The sequence below is a fragment of the Gadus macrocephalus genome, chromosome 1 (genome assembly GCF_031168955.1).
Source record: "Gadus macrocephalus chromosome 1, ASM3116895v1".
NCBI lineage: Eukaryota > Metazoa > Chordata > Actinopteri > Gadiformes > Gadidae > Gadus > Gadus macrocephalus.
Genome location: NC_082382.1, coordinates 2,503,092 through 2,525,815, shown reverse-complemented (window position 1 = coordinate 2,525,815; position 22,724 = coordinate 2,503,092). Strand labels below are relative to the sequence as shown.

Here is a 22,724-nt window from a genome sequence, read left to right as displayed (position 1 = left end):
GAAAAACATTTTCAACAGATTGATTAGCTCTTTTTTGTGGTCAGCTGTGGTGAAATCAAGAAGCTGTGGCAGAGGTGTATTTGAACGGAGCAGACCTCAGACAGGGTCTGCTCGTTCTACAGTCTCAGTCTGTCTGTCATGCTTTTCAGCCTGGAGGGATGGACCACAGATATCCATCATTATTAGCAGAATTAATAAGGTTATCAAATCACAACATATTGATCACACACGGACACATGGACTGCATATGGCAGTTTTTCAAAGTGGTTTACCAAGTGTTTACTAAACCAGTTTCTATGCTCCTTCTGAAGGGTAACAACATGACTATTTTCGGTTGGCTGCTGGTGAGGCCTGCAGTGCATCTGAACCACGCCAGCTCCGCCCGTGGGCCCGTTTCTTGTGTACGTAGGGACCAGGGGGTCCAGTAGGGCCTGTGTCCTCTCCCCCGCTTTCCAGTGGTCTGCATAGTGATCCTCACACATCATCAATCTCCCCACGTCCCAGCATGTGGCAACCAACGCACGGTGCCAGCTCCTACATTAGCGCTGGTATTCAAAAGTTGCTTCATTGACTTGCCGCGGCACCCTGTGACAAGTTGGAGCAAGCCAGTCAGAAGAGCTTGCTGTAGCCAACCGAGTGAGGCTTAGAGAATACCTCCTCCCGGAGCAGGGAAACACTGGCCAATGCTTGCCTCAACCTATCTGCCCGTGTTGGTAAAGGATAGAACACCGTGGTATTCTACTCCTTCACTGACAGTCGGGTCAGAAGGAGTATGGCCGGGCGGTGGCGCTGACCTCACAAATAAATCTGGAGGGTTGAGTGTTGGTTTATAGGCCAGTCAATGGTTAACAGCTATTTAAGACATAGATTAAAATAAATATAGCATAAGGTATGAAAAGAGAAAAAAATGTATAGAATATAATAGAATAAAGAAATATATATATATAATAATTCTAAAAATGATATAATAAACGAATGAAATTTGTGTCAACTCTCCATTTTCAACGTCTATACACACTGGTGTATTGAAAAAAAATAATGCATGTCAGTCACCTTTTGTCGATATTTATTCCACAATAATATTTTTATATTTAGCAAATAATTTTTATTAAAACCACATAAATCTAGATAGGTCTACAATACAATGATGACATTGTTAAGAAGTGGGCGTGGTCTTCTCTTTTGGTTTCACATTGAAAGCAATTTTTTTTTAAGTGAGCAGATGAGTAGTCTACCTTAGAGCGAGTATGTAGTCTAAAGACGAGGGAGTCTTGACTCACTCTAGTTGATCAAAGATGGTGAAGATTGAACCAGTCCCGAGTAATTTCTCGTGTGGTGCGATAAATCTGGATTTTACGCACGCCTTCTTACCCACGGTATTCATCCTGGTCTTCATCTTCGGGACGGTTTTCAATGTCTGGGGTCTCCGGGGCGTGTACAAGGGCTGGAAGAAGATGGGAAACATAAACGTGTTTGTGCTGAACCTCGGAATAGCGGACTTGTTGTATGTTTTTACGCTGCCCTTTTTGATCCACTATTACGCGCAAAAGAGCAAATGGACTTTTGGAGCCGCCTTCTGTAAATTGACCAGATTCTGCTTCAACCTCAACCTGTACGGCAGCATCGGCTTCCTCACGTGTATCAGTATCTACAGATACCTGGGCATCGTCCACCCCATGAGGGTCATGGGGAAGATCAGCACCAGACACTCCGTAGTAATCAGCGCCGTGGTTTGGACTCTGGTTCTCATCCAAATCCTCCCAGATATGTCCTTTGAAAAAACGAGCAATTCCTCCCAGTCGTGCTACGATACCACGGAGGACAGCCGGATCGACGGATACCTGTCGTACAGCCTAGGCTGGAGCATCACGGGGTTCGCCGTCCCGCTGCTCATCATCCTGGCCTGCTACGGCCACGTGGTGGTTGTCCTCGCCACGAACGCCAACGTGAACGCACTGCTGAAGCAACGGTGTCTGAAGCTGGTGATCATCCTGACCATTCTGTTCGCCATCTGCTTCATCCCTTACCACGTGTTCCGTTATCTCAACCTGCAGGTCTGCACCTCATTACTTATTATTGCTCATAACTTATTACCACTGTTTTAATTTCTCTTGTTATTACTTGCTTTATTTTATTTTATTATTATTATTTATTATTGTGATCTATGCTGCTACTTAATTTTACATATTTTTATATTGACTTTATTTTGTATTGTTGCTGCTATGTGGCTGTTGAGGAACCAAGCCTCAGAATTGTACTTGTGTGTACAATAAGATGTAATAAAAGTCATTCTGATTCTGATTCTGCAGAGCAGGAGATCAAAGCTTCAAGGGGTCTGTCACGCCAACTTCAGGATCATCTACATCGCCCACCAGGTGGGCCGGGGTCTGGCCTGCCTCAACAGCGCCCTGAACCCTCTCATGTACTTAGTGGCAAATGATGATTTTCTGATGCATTTACATAATCTGAACCAACAAGCCAGACTGTCTCTGGCCGGTTGGAAGACCGCCGTCCTTTACCGCAAAACCTCGAGGATGGAAGAGTCTTGAGACTGGAGAACAAACTCTTTTACCTGTCTTTTCTGGCCTTAAAGCATTTATCATGGTCGAATATGTGCTGGTTACAATCTAGTTCATGATAATATATGTGCTTAAGGAGATACTTTGCGTAAATAAATCAGTGCCTTGGGACATAACTAATGGATGTCCCTCAAAAACCTTTTGGAATAAAAGCTTCAAATGTACTACCACAGATTTGATACTGCTCTAAATTGTGTCATACTCAAACACAAGTTGTCTGGCAGTCAGGCCATGCATAGATCGAACTCTGATTTATGTGTATTACTGCTGTAACTGAAGGCTAATATTTGTACTTAAGCTTGTCCCCTGGTCCTAACACTGCTTAATGTACTCAATGTTCATGTAAGTTATCCTTTGTATATATGTGTACGACTGTAAATCTGCACCTTGCCATGCTATAGCTTGTCAAGCTGTGTGTATAAAGCAAAACCATTCGCCTAATCTGGCTCATGGTGTGATAAGTTTGTGTGTTCATCGCACCTGGCCCCGCCCTGATGATGAAGAGTTAAAGTGACCTTAAAGTTAGCTTTCAGAAAGGGCCTGAAATGTGCTATTGTTTGTGTTCATGAATAAAAGCATGTCTTTTGTAACCACGTGTGTGTAAGAGTGTGTTATGACTGTTCTCAGAGGAAGGGTGTTGGCAAGGAAACAACGGAAACCACCAACAACGGTCTGGCCTTGAGTCGGTAAGAAAATAATCCACAATGAAACATTGTTGTAAAACTAAAAAACGATTTGGTTAATATTAATATACATTTCCTGCCAAATGCATGACTAAGAAATCATTTCAAAACTATTCAAAACTAATCCAAGAATAAGTCAACAGTGTCAAGTAGTATTGCTAAGGTATCGCTTCTGTTTTTAGTTTCAGGGTGAAACTGGGTTATCAACGCACTGTACTGTGTGTCCTGTGTGTTCCTCCAGAGCTTCACACCACGCTGCTGAACCGTACGGTTCACTTTATGAGCACTTTATGTGTGTTCTTGTTTGATGAATGTAGGATGTGTAGTTCCCCCCCTGGTCTAGTCAACATTCACTGGCTGGGTGTGAAACACTTCCAGTAACCGTCTCTTGTCTTGTTATCTGAGGATATGGCACTGCTCCAAGAAGCAGGTTGGGATCCGTTGGATTTAGGCAGAACTCAGGTGCGTGCTTCCCTGGAGCACCTCCAAAATTGCAGATTCAAATCTCAAGGACCAACTTAAATCCATCGAGGGGGGAATCTAAAGGGGTACTCCTGGAGACGTCTCAGTCTCTTTGGGATCCTATTGTGATAAGAGGTGGTAGCAGGTGTGTTTATGAACCTCACTCCAATGGCTTGCAGATCCAAACCGTGTCGTCTGTGTGATGTCACTCCGTTGGTAGTGACATCACACACAGTGGCCAAGCCTCCACATGAAAGGGAAAAGGGATTACGGATTGACCGTACTTACAGTACACTTACTGTACAGTAAGTATAGGAAGTGTATCACGTATATATACTATTATATACTGAATGGAAGTCGGTTGGTATAAATGCAACATTATGTACATAGTCATTCATTGTCTAACAGTATGCCAACTGAGTCTGTTCATTATAGTACATTAATTAACTTGATGGCAATGTAAATAACAGTAACATTAGATAGCCCCATTTTAATATAACAAGTAGTGTTCATGTAACAAGCTGTGAATTTGATACCATAAATGGGGTTAGCATGACTCCTGTCTCTCAATCCTGGCAGCCATCCTTTTTCTTTCTTGTCTTCTTGCGGTTGGTGTGTTTGGATGTGTAAGTCCTTCCTGGGTCCGCTGGATTAGGAGCATAGCCTGTTCCTCCACTGTCACTCAACATTGAAATCCTGCTGCATGACTGAGGCACAGGGATGACTGCCTCTCCGCGGAGTTCATTTGTTTTGCTGACTGCAGAGAGGTGGGAAAGAAGGACCATGTGACCAAACAGCCTGTGTCAGGGATGGCTGCCACAATATAGATATTATATATCACCAATTAACATTTATTTTAACATAAAAATATTGCCTACAGCCCCTTTAACACACATTTAAGTATGTAACTAAAATAATGGGCTATTATTAGACATTGTCTATTGCTTCAGTCTAGACAGGTCACGGTATGTTTGGTTGTTCTATTGAATTAGGCAGCTAAAGGATTATTTAGACTAAATTGATTAAATAGACTCAAGGAAGGAAAACGATGCGCCTTGGGATACAATAGTTTTGGTTATGAAATTATTGAGTTTACCTTCCTGTTATCTATAAAAACGCTGGACCTACAGTCATGGGCGGGGTCATCTGGGGTCATACGGGGGTCAGCGTCCTGGAGGAAGACCAGGTGCGTTTCCCCATGTTTTCCACATGGATCCACATGGGCTTTTGCAAGTGATAAATGTTGCCTTAACTTTTGCCTTAACTTTTCTGAGATTATTCTCAGGTTGAGTAAAGCAAAAGAGTTGCCTTTCCCCGAGTTCTGACCAGCTCCTTGAAACGGCCACGGTCTGGCACATCTGGAAATTGATGTTATCAAATATTTTGTTAACAAGAATGTTAACACACTGCTCTCAGCAAAGGCTGGGCCACTGCAAATATACAAACAAAGGGAGGATGAGCGCACCGTAGAGGCATGCTACATCCTCGACCTTATCCGCACTATACCCAGCGCTCACGCAAGACCTCTTCTCTTTTTGTGATGGTTGGCGTCGCTAGAGTTACTACATCGTTGTCACTAACATATGACATGGTGGAGGAAAATATCACAATTCTGTCATAAGGTTTTGTATATATAAAGTGCCTCTCGTCTTCCTCCATTGAACACAGTGTCTCTCGTCTTCCTCCATTGAACACAAGTCAGCGTTCCGTTTAATCCGCAATGTTAATTTTATTCAAAGAAAGGTTAGCTTTAGCCAACAGAAAAAGAAAAGAGTTCTGGCTCCCTGAGCCCCGGCCCAGCGCTCCTTTAGTGTCCAGCACTCTTTAGTGTTGTCTCACTCCCGCCTCGAGGGGTTAATCCCGGTGTTACTCCGAATTCTGCGACCCACCGAAAAGTGTGACCCCAGGGGGCGCTGTTGCCTATTTTTTGCAAAGTTTGAAGCGTAGACGGGCATAAAACATAAAACAAAAACATAAATTAAACATAAGATCTCCCCCCTACCAATTACCTTTTTATTAAAAGGTGCTTAATAAAAACATTTGTTTTGATTTCATTAGCATTTTACAGACCCATACAATGATAGGGCGTTTAGTACTTCACCGTCGCTTCTTTACCCATAAAAAGCTACAGTCAGTGTTAAATTACGCTGATTTACCTTTGAGCATTTCCTATTATAGGCTACTGTGTAAAACGCTGTTTAGAATTGATGTTAGTATCAAGAAAAGAAAGACCCACCGGTGGGGGGAGATCTTATGTTTCATTTATGTTTTTGTTATAATGCAATATAGTATACATAGTGCATTATAAATATAGTGCATTAGGGCTTTGACTTTTGCCCAAAAATCATATTCGAAGTTCGTTTGTTTATTAATATTCGAATATATTCGAATATTTATTAATAATATTTTGACCATTAAATGCCTTCAGTAAGACCTGGGCTGAATCCGAATACTTAGTACATACTATTTCTGTTCAGTGTCTACTACTTGACCGTACTACACTTGACAGTGTAGTACCGTACTACACTTGACAGTGTAGTACGGCCTACAGCTATGCGTAGAACGCCTCCAAACGCTTCCGAAAACCGCCGAAACTCCACCGGATGTTTGGAGATGACGTATCTCCCCTCAGATGCCGGGAAAATTACCTTGATAAGTTACCAGTTTTCCGTCTTGTCATCGTTGCTATTAAATTAAAAATGTCTCTTTTTACTTAATTACTTACTTTACTTTTTTTAATGTCTCTTTTCTTCGCCGCTTTCTACGACGTCTTTCTAAGCCGCTGTTGGTAGAGTCAGCGATCTCTTCTTTGTTCGTTACCAGACTCCGGTTGCATTGTGGGATAGCGTAGTGACCTACCATTGTATACTGTGGCGGTAGTACGCATTCGGAAACGTTTTCCGTACTACATAATGCGTACTGAGCATTCGGACGAGCTATATTTGTGGCGTACTACAAAATGCATACTATAAGTATGAGTATTCGGATTCAGCCCTGGATTGGGCTTTCCGAGGTTTGTTCACCGGCGTTGCGTGCTCCAACGGTTTATTAATAATAATAATAATAATACATTTAATTTAGAGGCGCCTTTCAAGACACCCAAGGTCACCTTACAGAGCATATAGTCATCATTCAAAACTATGTAAAACAGAGGTTAAACATGAAGAATAATAATAATTAATAACACTCAAAGACGCCTAAAGTGAAGGGGGGACCTCACTAACCACCACCGATTTATTAGGTTTCTAATAAATCGCTGTCTAATCAATACTTCATTCACTGCCTATTCCGTGGTCATTACAATATTATGAATAGACTGCGTCGGGTTCTCCGACGTCTCTCCCTCTTGGCCTGCCCATAACAGGTTCGAATATTAATGGCTGCCTAATATTCGTTCGAATTTTGATTTATTTTTTGAGATTCGAACTATATTCGAATCACGAAGTTCGGAGTCAAAGCCCTAACGTGCATGTTGCAGAAAATGTGCAACAGCGCCCCTTGGGGTCACACTTTTCGGTGGGTCGCAGAATTCGATGCAACACCGGTAAACGTTCCTGCGCCCGAACTTCCTTCTCCCCCGCAGCTCTTGTCTCTAGAAGAGGACAATCCTCTTCAGTCGCGGACTGCCTCTCTAGGCTTCTGAGCAATCCCCGCGTTAGGGTGCGTTCTTCTCTCTGCAACACACAACACACATCATAGTTTGTGTAGCCCTAGTGGGGCATTAGAATATCTAGATATGGACTAGTGTCTAGATTCGTAAGGAGGGAAAAATTCAATGACAACACAATGATCAACTGGAGCCACAGGTAGGGGTGGGTATCGTTCAAAATATTTCGATACGGTGCTAATTTCGATACCTTGGTTTCGATACCGGTTCGATACAATACTTTTTTCGATACCTGAGGCCTGTTTCAGGTAGCTGGTTTAACATACTCTGAGTTTAATCCTGCGCTCTGAGTTGGTTGACTCAGAGTTCAGGGTTGAAAAGCAACTCTGGGTTTTCGGTTTCAGAACAGGTGATCAGCGTTGGGTTAATCAACTCTGAGTATGTTCACTCTGGGTTGAGGGCGTGCCTGTTGACTATAAAGAGCCATCATCAATGGATCTCTGATAACATGATCAAACATGGAACAAAAGCGTAGATCCACTTACTTTTCCCCCACGGAATTGGAAATTCTAATGAACGCGTATGCCGAACAGTTACCCATTTTAACAAAAAAAAGCAATTCCGCCGCGGCAGCGAGAGCGCGAGAGAGAGCTTGGCAGTAAATAGCTGAACAAGTCAATGCGTCAGTAAAATAAATTAGTAAAATAAAATAAGAGGAAAGTTTAATATCTTCCACTTATTCAATATGTAAATTGTGTGTGTGTGTGTGTGTGTGTGTGTGTGTGTGTGTGTGTGTGTCAATTTACGCAACCCCGAGTTGCCCCACGAGGACTTGGCAGCAAATGAAGATGAAGTACAAAAATATAGTTTAAACAGGTAAACTAATGTTTAATTGAAATCAAATCAATTGTGCTGTTTTGCCTGCTCTACCTAATTTAACAGATATTCAACATGTGATGGGCCTATATTTAAGCAGTAAATGTAAGTAGTACATTTCCCAGCCACCCCAACACTGCCAATATTGAATAGGATTTAGATATATTAGAAGGCTACACCTAGGCAAAATGCAATATATATATATATATATATATATGTCTTCAAAATAGCGCTTACTGAATATTAGGGTAACATTTTCCTCCATGTTAGCAAATCGAAAAAAAGCAGAGGCCCGGCAGACTGGAGGGGGTCCACCTCTATAGCCCTCAGAGGCTGAGGAGATGGCCCTCAGCCAACAGAGTATGCGTCCTGTGGATGAGGGCATCACTGGGGGGAGCTCCTCTGATCCCCCCACCCCCCAGGATAGAAGTGCCTTTATAAGAGGTTGGTTATTCAAAATAATTAAATATGTACACGCAACCCAGCGCGTTGCAAATTAGATGGGGCAATATTCTGGCTCAAGTAGGTAATTGCACTGTCTAATCATCTGATGGCGTCATCGCCCTACTTGAACCAGATGCCCTCACCAACTTCCATGCAATTGTAACAATTCAAAAGATGCAAAAGGATGCTTTGGAGATCCAAATTTCAGAACATAAGTTAAAGGTGGGGGAGGTGCAAACTGGGATAGTGTTCCCTGCTCTTAAAACATACCCAATATAAATTACTTAATTTTTTTTGTGCTTTCAGGAAATAAAGGAATCCTCATAATAAGTAGATTGTCTTTATTAGAACACGGGCTGTGGTGGGACAAGTTATTTTGTTGAACAGTTTACTTAAAGGGTTTTATTTCAGTGAACAATGCAGACGATTATGTTGAGCATGTGCATGTAGAGAAGAACAGCATCTGGTTAAAAGCAGTACCAGGGTCTTAAAATGAGTTTCTTGACTTGCAGCAGTTATAGGTCCGTGGTTAGTCAGCTACTCTGATCATGGGAAAGCCACAACGTTGAAGTGACTGTACAGAGCGGGTGGGATACACGGGGCGGATCATTCTGCACGCGTTAATTGCAATAAAAAAACAAAACTTAAACTTGAAGCATGCCCCCGGTGCGTTTGACAGTTAACATGGGGGCTGAGAAGGTGGTCTAAATAAATGGTAGATTGCGCTGAAAAACGATAGCGCTCGGGAAGAAAATTATCAGGAAAATAAATTATATCCAACCGGGGTCTTAATAATCGTTCCTCACGGAGATTCCTTCTGAGGATCGCAGCAGCCTCTACGTCCACAGGCTCTCGTAGAAAAGGACATGCCATTTCTAACACTTCCTTCTGTCGGAGAGCTGCCTTCAGCCTTATAGAGTGGCGAAGTCACGCCCCTTCCGGTAGGGCTCATGGGACCTATGAGATCGAAAAATATGAATGGGTGTCAATGGAGAGAAAATAATTATTTTCTGGTCCCAGTCTTTATATGCCCTGGATTACACATATGTTGTTTGTGGATTTAAATGATAATTTTTCATGCAAAGAAAACTAAAAATGTTCGTAAAGAAGTTTGATAATTTTAGGTTTTATGTGAGGCTGCTTTGTGAACTACAGCTCTTCGCTGCTCTAGACGCATATGATATACGTCACCACACCGGCCTTGGAACTCGGCACAGAGATGGCGATCTCTCTGCCCCACTTCACCGCTTTTTCCAAGGGGAGGATAAAAGCATCGAAAGAGGTGAAAACCATTATAAATCGGGGCACGTGCAGAGTTTCAGTTATGCCGATGGGAAGATTGTCGGTCTTCTCCACGCCAGTCGCAGGGAGCGTGACGTCACATACGAGCCGTGTAGTCTTTCTCGTTGTGTTTTCTCTACAGCCTTTATCTGAACAATTGCACAATAAACGGTTGAACTCTTTGCATGAAAAATTATCCTTTAAATCCACAAACAACATATGTGTAATCCAGGGCATATAAAGACCGGGACCAGAAAATAATTATTTTCTCTCCATTGACACCCATTCATATTTTTCGATCTCATAGGTCCCATGAGCCCTACCGGAAGGGGCGTGACTTCGCCATAGGTCTAACCACCTCCCGAGCAGGTTAGACCCACGGCGTATGTTGCCGCAGCAACTAACTCTCGGTTGCGCTGAACCTGCTACCTGAAACGGAAAACCCAGAGTTTCCACTAACTCAGAGCGAACAAACTCGGGGTTGCCTCAAAACCAGCTACCTGAAACAGGGCTCTGGTCACAAAACCAGACTTACTGGCTCCAGTGGGAACTTGAATACGAATTAACTTAACCTCTCTCAGTTAAGAGAGGAAGGGATTTGTTTTAAGTTACAGGGAGAATGTATACAGTTCCTTCTAATGTAATAATTATATAAACAAGGTTAATATAATTTGTATGTGATTGTATATTTATAGTTATGATTGATATTTCCACGACAGGTGTATACATGCATCTTAATAATCCAATCATAGTTGGACTAACCCGATAATTCGATTTTCTTGGGGGTCATGTAAACGCACTGACTGATATCTAAATCTATTGTGTTAGACATATCTTTGAAAGCACAAAGCAGCCTCCAACAATACATGGTCCTATGAGCAGTGTTGGGAACGTTACTTTAAAAAAGTAATTAGTTATAGTTACTCACTACTTGTTCCAAAAAGTAACTGAGTTAGTAACTGAATTACTCTATAATAAAAGTAACTAGTTACCAGGGAAAGTAACTATTTGCGTTACTTTAAAAAAAAGAAAGTTGCTATATTTGAAAGATTTGGATTTTTCTGAGCAGTTTTCACTTGGCCTTAATGTGTTAAATGGTTGAACTGCCCATTCAAGGCCCTGATATGCTTCCAACTGAGGCCCTGTCCACACTAACCCGGGTAAATCTACAAATGCATCAATATTCATCCTTTTTAGTCCTTCCGTCCAAACTAAAACAGAGAATTCCGACACTGAAAACGATCGCTGAGGTGGATGAATGTGAAAACGATGGGTTCGCGTTGTAGTGTGGACAGACGGAGGCTTTCAGAAACGATGACGTTCGATTGCCATGACACTGCCATGACACTGCCACAAGCTTGCGCTATAGACCGAGAAGCTCATCAAAAGAATGGCAGGTGAAATGCAAATGAGGATCTCTCTGTACTATTGCATATTCTCTCGAAGAAAGTTGTCCAATCCCGGGTTGCTTTAAACTCACTTCATTTATTATAAAGTCGTCGGCATGTTTCGGCATGTTTCGGCATGGTAAGTGAAGCTATACGGAGGGAATTGAATCTAACACGTGTGATAGGAAAATACTGTGATCTACTTCAAGCCCCCCGGGCTAAGGCCCGGGTGCTCTCTGTCGTCTACCTATTGATCTCTGGCCATCTCCACCCCTTGTCCTCAGGTAAAGACCGTCAAGTGGGCGTGGCCGGGGTGCCGTACTGGCTTCGGCTTCTTCGTATATATAAAAGCGCTGCTATCTGTGGCTGGAGCAGCCTCCAATAAGGTCTTGCTCCCCTTGTGGCTATGTATAGTATTTACGGCTTATATGTTTGGTCCTAATTCATTGGGTCTATGTGTGGGTAGCTTAGATTCTTAAAATACGTAACAATCCCTCCTTGGTCATCTTAGATGACCATACAATAATATTTTAAATCATAAACACCATTTACCACACCGAAAACATAGTCAAAGTAGGATAATTCATCAACACCACCAACCGAGTGGGAAAACTCGGTTTTTACCGAGCAAAAACCATCACGGATTACCATAACACTGTAACGGCATTCACCTTGTGGGTCTCATTGGGAATACAGGTCATTATTTAACAATACAACAATGAACATAAATCTTGTTATCATACAATCACATGGCCAAACAGCACACAAACAAAACCATTCATAGAAATCCTGAGCTAATACTTTTGGTCATGTGCTACAAGGTCATACAATTTTCATCATGTGCAAAAGTAAAGTAAAAATTGGTAGTCATAATACAATTTAAAAAATTCAAGATTATTGATAGCCTAGCATGGATTCGGGTGGTTCAGGTGATCTTCGTGCATTGGTTCGCTGTTGCATGTGGGTTGTTTTGGGCGTTGTTATTATCGTAGCCATTGTTTCTTCTGTCGCCGTCGGGCCTGTAATTCATGAATCCAAGAATCGTCCCTCCTTGTCAAGGGCTCAACTCAGAGAGGTTACTCCTACATCATGGGAGCCTCCAAACAGGTTCTCCGTCGTCGTCGTGTCAGTAACAGGTGGCCTGTAAAACAACCGTCTCAAGGAAGATCAACAGTACCATTATCAATGCAGCGATTCAGAAATAACGGGTTGCACTCGCAACCAAGCAACAAACATAGTCTGGTATGGTTGTTTTAAAATGTGTTATTCAAGTAAATCCGGGATATTGATTATCTTAAATACAGTTGATTCTACTAGAATAGTATAGGTGTGACTATTCTAGATATTACAGCTGGATAGGGTCGGGCCCCTCAGGTAATGTAAGCCTGAATGGCACTTGGCACTTCTGTAGCGTCCACTGCTGTGGTGATCAGCAGATGCAGTAGCCCTCGTGCGCAGGGAATACAACGGCAGCCGGTGACAATTAACACGGTCTCTGCATTTATTCCCGCGACGGGCACTTACTGGATTCTGCCTTTCCACCTCCCAAACATATTCTCCATCCATCCTGTGAAAGGGTCATTAATGCCGGAGTTCTCTGCCAATTCTAACCTGAGGGATTGTAATCATACCAGCGCCCTGGCCACCAACCCATCCGGAGCGATTCAAATCCTGCTGTTATTTGATCTCCTCATGTGACTGTTAGTCCTTGCTCGGCGGTGGTAGTTTGTAGGCTCCGGGTGTGTCTGCATCTGTTTCTGGAACTTTTGTTTCTATTGCAGAAATACAAACTCATGTACAGCAGTTAGTTGTTCAAAAACATATTTCCATGAATTCTAATTTTAATTGTTTTACAGTATCTACTTTGATTTAATTTCACACTACATCCCTCCTTGCGCATTGCTTCAGCCATGCGCATTGAAAGATGTAAAAGGGAAATAACAATGTTAAAATTTGCATGTTCAATATCACTTCTGTGTTAACCGTATCTCATAATAACAGTTACCTTCATCATACTACCCGATTGTCCTACACTAACTATGTATATTGGATGACCTAATCTTCATTTATTCTACCTATTGCTCGCATTTGATGTTGTCCACACTTTGATTCACTCCTATGTACATCGCATACCACATCAAACGTGAATACGCCTTATTTACATTCACCATATAACAATTAAACCGCAGGTAATTCGTCTCCCACGCGGTACAAACATTAGATGGTCTAGACGGGATCGGATAATGTCTATCTACGAAACCATATAAAATACACTCCTAGCCCTTTGCTCCGTGAGTTCGTTATTTAATTTCAATCTGTTAGCGTATCCGAGGCCGTTTATCTAACCGGCTGTATGAATTTAAATCCGGGCCAAGACCACGGAACCTCGAGACCAGACGGAGGCAGTAACAAGCTCTTCACCTAAACGTTTCTATAACTAATTCTATTGCAGATTCAATCTTTAAGACAATGGGCTCTGCTTACCTCATTCTTGAATGGCCTGTGAAGAGCTTGTTATGCGTCTCGGTGGTTGGTGGTTCGAGTCTTGGTCCTTAGAACTTCCAAGAACGTCAGAGGTCACCAATTATTGCATATTCTCTCGAAGAAAGTTGGCCAATCCCGGGTTGCTTTAAACTCACTTCATTTATTATAAAGTCGTCGGCATGTTTCGGCATGTTTCGGCATGGTAAGTGAAGCTATACGGAGGGAATTGAATCTAACACGTGTGAGAGGAAAATACCGTGATCTACTTCAAGCCCCCCGGGCTAAGGCCCGGGTGCTCTCTGTCGTCTACCTATTGATCTCTGGCCATCTCCACCCCTTGTCCTCAGGTAAAGACGTCAAGTGGGCGTGGCCGGGGTGCCGTACTGGCTTCGGCTTCTTCGTATATATAAAAGCGCTGCTATCTGTGGCTGGAGCAGCCTCCAATAAGGTCTTGCTCCCCTTGTGGCTATGTATAGTATTTACGGCTTATATGTTTGGTCCTAATTCATTGGGTCTATGTGTGGGTAGCTTAGATTCTTAAAATACGTAACAGTACATTGTACTAATTTATCTCCAGAAACAACTCGACATATTGAGTCAAACATATTCGTTGCTCCAACGCCGGAGGCGAGCGCTGTACTTAATGTTCTTAAGTGATGGTAAAAAAAAAAAAAAAGACGACAGTTCAAACCGTAGCCTACTTGGAGCGGCGTTTGATTAACCAGACCGGGTCGAAAATGATTAACCAGCTGATCAACTGTAAATATCATCTGATCGTGCGCCTGTAATCTTAACAGAGGCGTGGCGGAGTAACGTAACCATGACAACAACTGTTTATCAAAATGATTTCAGTGTGGAACGTGGATGCAAAACATTCTGAAAACGATATGAAAACGATAGTGTGGACGGTGATCATTTTCATTGTGGATGGGGCCTGGATTTCAATTTGCATGGTTGCAAAGGCTGTGGAACATCTTCCAGATACTACAGAAAATTCCAACTTTTCATCGGATTGGTCCGGACCCGCCATTTCTGCTGCTTCATCGAATCGGTTTGGTGTGTGCGTTTGCGTGTGTGTGGCGCGCGTGTCCTGGCTTGTGTGTAAAAACACTGGCTCCGATTGGCTACCATGAAACATGACTCTGCCTTAAGGCCGATTTATGCTCAGTTACGTAAGCGTAAGCGCAAGCGCAAGAGGCCCTTGCGCGCCCTTGCGCACCCCTTGCGCGACTTCTCACGTCTTGCGTGCGTCGGGCGATTTTTCTAGACTTGCGTCATTTTTTACGTAAGCTTTTACGCGAGCCGCGCAGCCTGCAAGGCTGTGATTGGTCTGCTCGTCTGGTTACTACTTCCTGTCTGGAGTATCACATTTCCTGTTTTCATACCGCCACCTACCACCCGATCTGGCACATAATTATGCGAACCCTTTATGCGAACCCTTCCACAGGGGCAAAGTGCTATTTTGATGCGCGACATCAAACAGCTGATGCGGGATTGTGAGCCATTTTAATGATCTTGTCACCCGATATTCGTTCTATTAGGCCTACTGGCCTTATTTGTTTTAGTGTTAGCCTATTTGAATTAATTACGTAATGTTTTGTGTTCACGTTCTATGTGAAACATAAGTTCAGTAGCCTCTTTGAGTGAATGAAATTTGAAAGCGTGAGTGTGTAGTGAATGAAAAATGTGTGCGTGTATGGTGGGACTATTTTCTGTATTTGATAAATAAACCCCTTTTCTCTAATAATGCTGCCTACCATATAATTTATGAGGACATTATGCGCTATAGCTTAAAGCCTTTGGCTATAGGCCTACACTTAAATAATTCATTCATCTGTCAAGGCAGTAGCTGTTGTATAAACATTTTATATGGATATGAATGAATGAGTTTGACGTAAACCAAATTAGGTAACTTGTGTAACATGATAACTAATTAATCAAAAGTCATGCTTCCAAGTGACCAATGTATATATATTTATTGGTCAGTGCGCATACCCAATCGTAGCACATTGTACTGGTGGGGATCGCCAGCATCTGACAAAAAATGATCTGCCAGCTGCTCCCTGACAAGGGCCGGTTTTGGTGAGAGTCGGGAAGATATCGGATGACTCGCGAAAGGAGATCATCAAACTTTGGCACATAAACAAACCAACGACTCCCACAGACAAAGACGTCATTCTCGAGGTCGTCTTCAACGAAAAACTTTACTCCACATATTACTCCACCTACTGTTCTGGCGGTAAATTGCTTGGCAACACGCGCAACACGCGCAACCTAAAAGGGAGCATGAATTGCTTTGAGTAAATTTTGCGCAACAACGTAACACCAACGCTGAAGCATGCAGCCGCCTTTAGCCAATCATAATCGCTTATCTCGTTGTTAAGCCACCCGATCTCCTCACTTGCAGTTTGTGTTTGGAGCCAGGGGGGCGTTCGGATTACGCAGTTTATTCAATCAATTCATAGTAACGCACTGTATTTTTCGTACAGTAACGGTAACGGCGATGTAACGACGGAATTAGTAATTAGTTAGATTACCCCGTTACTGAAAAAATAACGGCGTTACGTAACGCCGTTCTTTTAAACGGCGTTATTCCCAACACTGCCTATGAGTAATCAGTATGACATATACAAAACAATAAATTATATAATAATAATAAAAATAACCACTTTGTACCGTTTAGGTTGCACTTTACCACGAGGGTTCATTAGTTAACAATTTATTAGCATTAGTTAATGCAGTAATAAGCATTACATTGCATCAACTTAGGGGTTAGATTTACTTGATGATAAACTTCAATACCATGGTTGAACACCATTGGTAAACATGACCACCATAAGTAAATGATTACTAGACCATTAGTTAACTGTTAGTTAATGCTTATTCTGACATTAACTAATGTCATTTAATGGTTAATTAATTTAACCTTATTATGAAAATGCTTTTTTTGCACAATTTTTTTAGCCTATTTTAAAAGTTCAAACATTCTTTGTCGTAAACCAGCAGTGTAGGAACCTACGTTGCTGTTTATGTTGTTTAATTGTCATTATGTGGCAGTTTTATCAATATTTATTCCCAGTAAAATGGTGCCCTCTAGAGGTTGCTTGCTCTCACTACTTCCCATTAATGTTCCCTGAGGGAAGTGCAGTCTGTATTTTCTTTTACATTTATTTAAACGAAGAAATCCTGCCACATATCACTGTCAAGTGACCATCAAATGGCAACGGTAACACAACATTACATAAGCTATCTTAGGTGGTAGGCACCACTTATTTAGCAAAAAACTGTTGTATCAAATCACTGTTTAGAATATAGATAAACTCTATACCATAAAATGCCAATTAAGATATCGTTCAGCAGCACTTGATTCCGATCCCAGCATTGAACTTCCCGTTTTTCTAACTTTGATGTATGCCAACACTAGGGGGCGTTGTTGATGAGCTTTTGATCTAATATTAATCCTTTGGGACATTCCAGCTAGAGTCGGCTGATTTATTGGAAGATAATGGTAATAACAACGTTAGTGAAAAATGCATCAAAGTTATAAAGTGCTTTTCAAAGTTGTCAAAGAAGGTTTACATACAGCAGAATCAAAATAGGCAGTTAACTTTAATAAAGAAGTCTGAAGAAGAGCTGGGTTTTCCTCTAAATGATACCAGTGTGGGGACATCTATGATGTGATTCGGTAATGAGAGAGAGGGGCGGAGACCTTTTGGAAAGGCCCTGTCTCCTCAGGTCCGAATGTGCAGGAGGTTGGTGCCAGCAAACCTGAGGCATCGGGAGTTGGAGGAGGTCATGGAGGAGGTCGGAGAGGGAGGGTGGAGCAGGTTGTAGAGAGCCCTGTAGAGGAGGAGGACCAGGAGAGGGTGGAGCAGGTTGTAGAGAGCCCTGTGGAGGAGGAGGAGGACGAGGAGAGGAAGGGCGGAGCAGGTTGTAGAGAGCCCTGTGGAGGAGGAGAGGAAGGGTGGAGCAGGTTGTAGAGAGCCCTGTGGTGGAGGAGGAGGAGAGGAAGGGTGGAGCAGGTTGTAGAGAGCCCTGTGGAGGAGGAGGAGGAGGAGGAGGAGAGGAAGGGTGGAGCAGGTTGTAGAGAGCCCTGTGGTGGAGGAGGAGGAGGAGAGGAAGGGTGGAGCAGGTTGTAGAGAGCCCTGTGGAGGAGGAGAATAAGGGTGGAGCAGGTTGTAGAGAGCCCTGTGGAGGAGGAGAGGAAGGGTGGAGCAGGTTGTAGAGAGCCCTGTGGAGGAGGAGGAGGAGAGGAAGGGTGGAGCAGGTTGTAGAGAGCCCTGTGGAGGAAGAGGAGGAGAGGAAGGGTGGAGCAGGTTGTAGAGAGCCCTGTGGAGGAGGAGGAGGAGGAGGAGGAGGAGGAGGAGAGGAAGGGTGAATTCCGTGGCGTTCACGGAGCGCTGTGGGCGGCATGTGGCCAACGAGGCAGAGCGGGTTGACTTGTAACTGGTTGACCGACTTTGCCGTCGGTGTGTGAATGTGTGAATGAATGGTAGTCAGTCGCTTTGGATAAAAGCGGCAGCAAAATCCCCTAAATGTAAATGTAAATATGATGTGCTCACTCCTACCGGTCAGAAGACGTCAGATGAGTACGTGCTGGAGTTTGTTCCAGACTTTTTTTTGAGGCACCATAGAGGATGCTGTGGCGGTGGTCCAGCCTGGATGTTACGTATGCATGCATGAGTGTTGCTACAGCTGGAAGTGACAGTTAGGGTTGAGGCAGGCCATGCGACAGAGGGGGGAGAAGGCTGTGTTGGTGGAGGAGAGGGCTTGGTCAAGGCCAACTCCAAGGTTACGGATTTGGTTGGAGGTAGTTAAGGTGGAGCCATCAATATTGAGTGCCGCGTCCTGAGTGGGGAAGGTATAGAAAGTTTCTTCGTATCTGTGTTTAGATGTTCATTAGGAAGGAGGTAAGGGTGGAGTAAGGGGCAGCAGGGCTGGTTTTGGAGGAGAGGTGGAATGTCACCGTCCTAACAGTGAAGCTGGAGGCACTCGTGGTGGAGGCTCCGTCCGAGTGTGAGCAGGTAAAGGACTAAGACCAGGGACCCTTAACCCTGAGGGACCGGACCTGTGTGTCTGTCGGAGAGGTAGGCCTGCAACCAGGAGTGGGCAGGGCCAGTTGGATCGGAGCAGGCTCAGGACTATGCTTTGAGCTGAAACCAGACTGAAAAGGCTCATAGAGGAGGTGGGAGTCTAGGTGGGACTTGAGAGGCACCGACTCTCTCGAGAACTTTTGAGGAAAGGAATCTTGTTTTGTGACGCTTATCAGTTATCATCCTTCTGAATGCCACTTTCGTTTGAGATAGTAAATAGAAAGCTTACAACAAATTTAGCATACAGTCGATGTTCAGGATTTTCCACACCAATGGATACAGCAGGTCCTATAATTAGCCAGAATATGTCAACAAAGTGCACACCTTTACCAGGTGTGTGAGATCACTACAGCTCCATGGAAGACATTCCTGTTTTAAACTCGTCTGTCAGGTCATTCAGGTTCAGATAAAGCCATCACATCTCACGTCAACGTCCAACCACTCACAGGAATTCGGTGCAGGGATGGATTCTGTACGTATTTTTGTGATGTGAAAACACCAAATCAATTCTAAAATGTGCCTTTTCAGAATCAAAATCAGAATCATTTATAGACATTTATGCTAACATAGAATTTGTCTCAGCGTTCCAGTAGCTGCGTTTCCATCTAAAAGGTGATGCAAATCTTTAGAAAGTTTGCATAAAAAGTAATTCGAATTAGGTGCGTTTCCATCAAGTGGTTGGAGCGGGTAACTACCCTAGTTCTGCCTGGAGGTGGCGTTGTAGGCAAAAAATGTGTGCCGATACGTGGCTGTAATAAATGGTAGAAGTAGAAAAGCTGTAACAAATGCAACAAAAAGTGGTTAATCCACCAATAGAGAAGAGTAACAACAAACCACAAACATGGAGAGAGGAATTCAGCAGCAATTGGTTTCCCTTGGGCAAGTCATAACTGTTCTTTCAGTGAAGTTATCATTGGCTATTTAAACTTCCATCCGTAGACGAAGAAATAGAGAAATTACAGTATACACAGCGGTAGCAAGGGAAATACGAGGACGACGTCTAGTGCCTTACGTATGGGAGAGCACAATAGGGTGATGACGTTACACGTTGGTGTCGGCAGGGTTGCTATGGCCGGTGCTATTTCCGCTATGCGGAAATCGGAAAGACTGTCAGTCCTGTGTGTTCAAAGTTCGCTACGTCACAGCTGTTTCGAAAAGTGTGCTTCTATTTCATCCTAACTGACCTTAAAGCACTGGATATATCCACATCGCGCATGCGCATTTCGAGTACCTAATACCAACATAGTCACCTGTGACCCCAAGGTGACACCGGGAAGGCTATAACTTCCGGTGGCGTTAGAGGATCTGTTCCTTTTTTTCTTCTCGCTAAAGTGCAGGTACCGTTTTGACTGAGAAAAGGATTAGAATTTAACTTACGTGCAGCCTCGCGACAACTGTCGGAGCCGCGGACAATCCGTCCTCCAGAAGCGGGTTACATCGGGAGACAGGTAGGTGGTCGGCGCTTGTTGGTGAAGGCAGTGTGTTCTCTCCCGCTCCCAGCACGCGTGGGCCTCACTGCTCCCTTATTGTTTGGTGCGTTGTTGTTCTAACCACAATCTACTGGGCAAACTTACAGCTGCCTCAACTGTGGTGCATCTCGGCTTGCTGTCCCTGCGGCCACTGCAGATGTGGCTAAACAGCCTCCATCTGGACCCCAAGCGGCACAGGCACCGGAAGGTCAGGGTGTCGCAGCGATGCCTCCTCTCTCTGTCCCCATGGAGAAGGAGGCCATGTTTGTCGGCCGGTGTGCCCATGGGCGACATCCCGTCCCGTCGGGAGTTGGTCACAACCGACGCTTGCCTCTCGGGATGGAGAGCGGTGTGGCAGGGCAGGACTGCCCAGGGGCAGTGGCCGGCCCAGAGCAACGCACACATCAACGTGCTAGAGCTCCGTGCGGTGCAGCTAGCACTCATCCACTTTCTGCCTCAGTTTGAAGGCAAGCACGTGCTGGCCCGATCGGACAACAAGTCCACTGTTGCCCAGATCAATCATCAAGGGGGCACTTGGTCCGCACGGCTTCTCCGGGTATCTCGGAGCCTGCTGACCTGGGCATATCCCTGCCTGGCCAGCGTGCGGGGAGTCTTCATCCCAGGGGACCGGAATCAGGTCGCCGTCTTCCTGTCGCAACAGAAGCCCCCACCGGGCGAGGGGCGGCTTCACACGGAGGTGGTGGAGAGGATATGGGGTCTCTTTGGCAGGGCGGAAGTGGACCTCTTTGCCTCAGAGGAATCCGCCCACTGCCCCCTCTGGTTCTCGTGGACGGAGGTGACCAGCCCCTTCGGTCAGGACGCCTTGGCTCACGACTGGCCACTGAGTCCTCTGTATGCTTTCCCACCGCTGCCACTGATTCTTCCCACACTTCAGAGGGTGCTCCTGCGGGGTCACAGGCTACTTTTGGTGGCCCCCTTTTGGCCAGGGAGACTCTGGTTTCCACTGCTGCGCAGGCTCTGTTGCAGCTCTCCATGGCGCCTCCCCTATACAGAAAGGACCTCCTATCACAACTGGGGGCCTCCAGCTCTGGGCTTGGCCACTGCAGGGCCCGACCCACCACTGAGGTTCTGTACGGCGACCGTCAGGAACACCATCCTGAATGCCAGGGCGCCATCGACTAGGGCACAGTACGAGAACAGGTGGAAACTGTTGTCTAGTCACTCAGAATCCTTGTGTTTTCACGAGAAGATTCTAGGAACAGATCCTCTAACGCCACCGGAAGTCATAGCTTTCCCGGTGTCATGTGGGGGTCACAGGTGACTATGTTGGTATTAGGTCGAAATGCGCATGCGCGATATGGATATATCCAATGCTTTAAGCAGTGCCTCTGGCGGTCATCCAGGATTCATAGAACCGTAGTTACATCTGTAACTTTCGTTCCATCTCCCATTTTGCGAATTTACTCTCTTACGCATTTCTCTAAAACCACCTCAAGCGAGCGGGTAAACTTTTTGGCGAATTAGAGGATCTTTATGCAAATGTTGGTGTTTCCATCACCGTTTACTGATTCAATACTTCAAAGTTTGCATAAAATCAGGGGGATGGAAACGCATCTAGTGTGTGTGTTTCAACAAATATAGTGCAACAGGACAGGATGTCCTGTGTGGGTGATGAGATACATACTAGATAATAAAGTGCAAGTGCATAATTAAGTCCAATGTGATTCTAGTCCTGGAAAGGTATCACGTGGGAGGGGAGGCTGGTAGACAAAGTCGTTTACCAGCCTGGCGGCTGAGGGGAATAAACTAAGTAGGCTACTATACATTAAAAGATGTGTAAAGATGTGATTTGAGGTAACGTTTGAAGCGCAGCAAGTGGGCGGGTCTGGGCAGCACTACCAGCCAACTATGAACCAGGAGCTCATTAAATGTATACAATGTCTCCTAAACAACTCAGTTATCAACATTAGAAATGCTGTGGCGGGTAAACCCAAAACATGTGGATGATATTTTAAAACATGGATATCTTTATCCATAACCCCCTGCATCTTTTCATTGAAAGATGACTGCATTATGTTGCTAATTTGAACCTCCCTGTCTGGTGAGCTCAGCGAGCCATCAGAGGTCTGTATATACCATGTACCTGAGCTCCAAACAGTGTAACCTGAGATGGTGTTCCCCGGTCAGTGTTGCCTGCTCCTATCTGCTGACCGCCGGAGCGCTGCACTTAGCTGGCACGTTACAGAACTCGCACGCCTACACCCCATGCACAGGATAGTTCAGCCTCTGCTATTTTGTTGTGATGTAACTTTACTCTGCATTATATACATCTATACCTATATATAGTGGGAACACACGGGTATAGACATTTAGGTGCTTCCACTAATCATTTAAAAT

General features: G+C 44.2%; 1 protein-coding gene across 2 annotated transcripts; it reads left to right on the top strand.

The window, feature by feature from the left end:
- Nucleotides 1-1,212: 1,212 nt before the first annotated feature.
- si:dkey-78k11.9 (P2Y purinoceptor 1) lies at nucleotides 1,213-3,172 on the top strand. Of its 2 annotated transcripts, none has more exons than XM_060062313.1 (2): nucleotides 1,213-2,054; nucleotides 2,315-3,172. In XM_060062313.1, the coding sequence occupies exons 1-2, from the start codon at nucleotides 1,296-1,298 to the stop codon at nucleotides 2,438-2,440; spliced, it is 885 nt and encodes a 294-aa protein (XP_059918296.1). In that variant the 5' UTR covers nucleotides 1,213-1,295; the 3' UTR covers nucleotides 2,441-3,172. The 2 variants fall into 2 exon arrangements, with proteins under 2 accessions (XP_059918296.1, XP_059918289.1); XM_060062306.1 differs by having other exon boundaries at nucleotides 2,310-3,172.
- The last annotated feature ends 19,552 nt before the right edge of the window (nucleotides 3,173-22,724 follow it).

What these genes read in the sequence shown, in the direction of transcription:
- si:dkey-78k11.9 (XM_060062306.1), top strand. Translation starts at nt 1,296, where the DNA reads ATGGTGAAGATTGAACCAGTCCCGAGTAATTTCTCGTGTGGTGCGATA. An exon ending in TCCGTTATCTCAACCTGCAG is followed by an intron (nt 2,055 to 2,309) that starts GTCTGCACCTCA and finishes CTGATTCTGCAG; the next exon opens with AGCAGGAGATCAAAGCTTCA.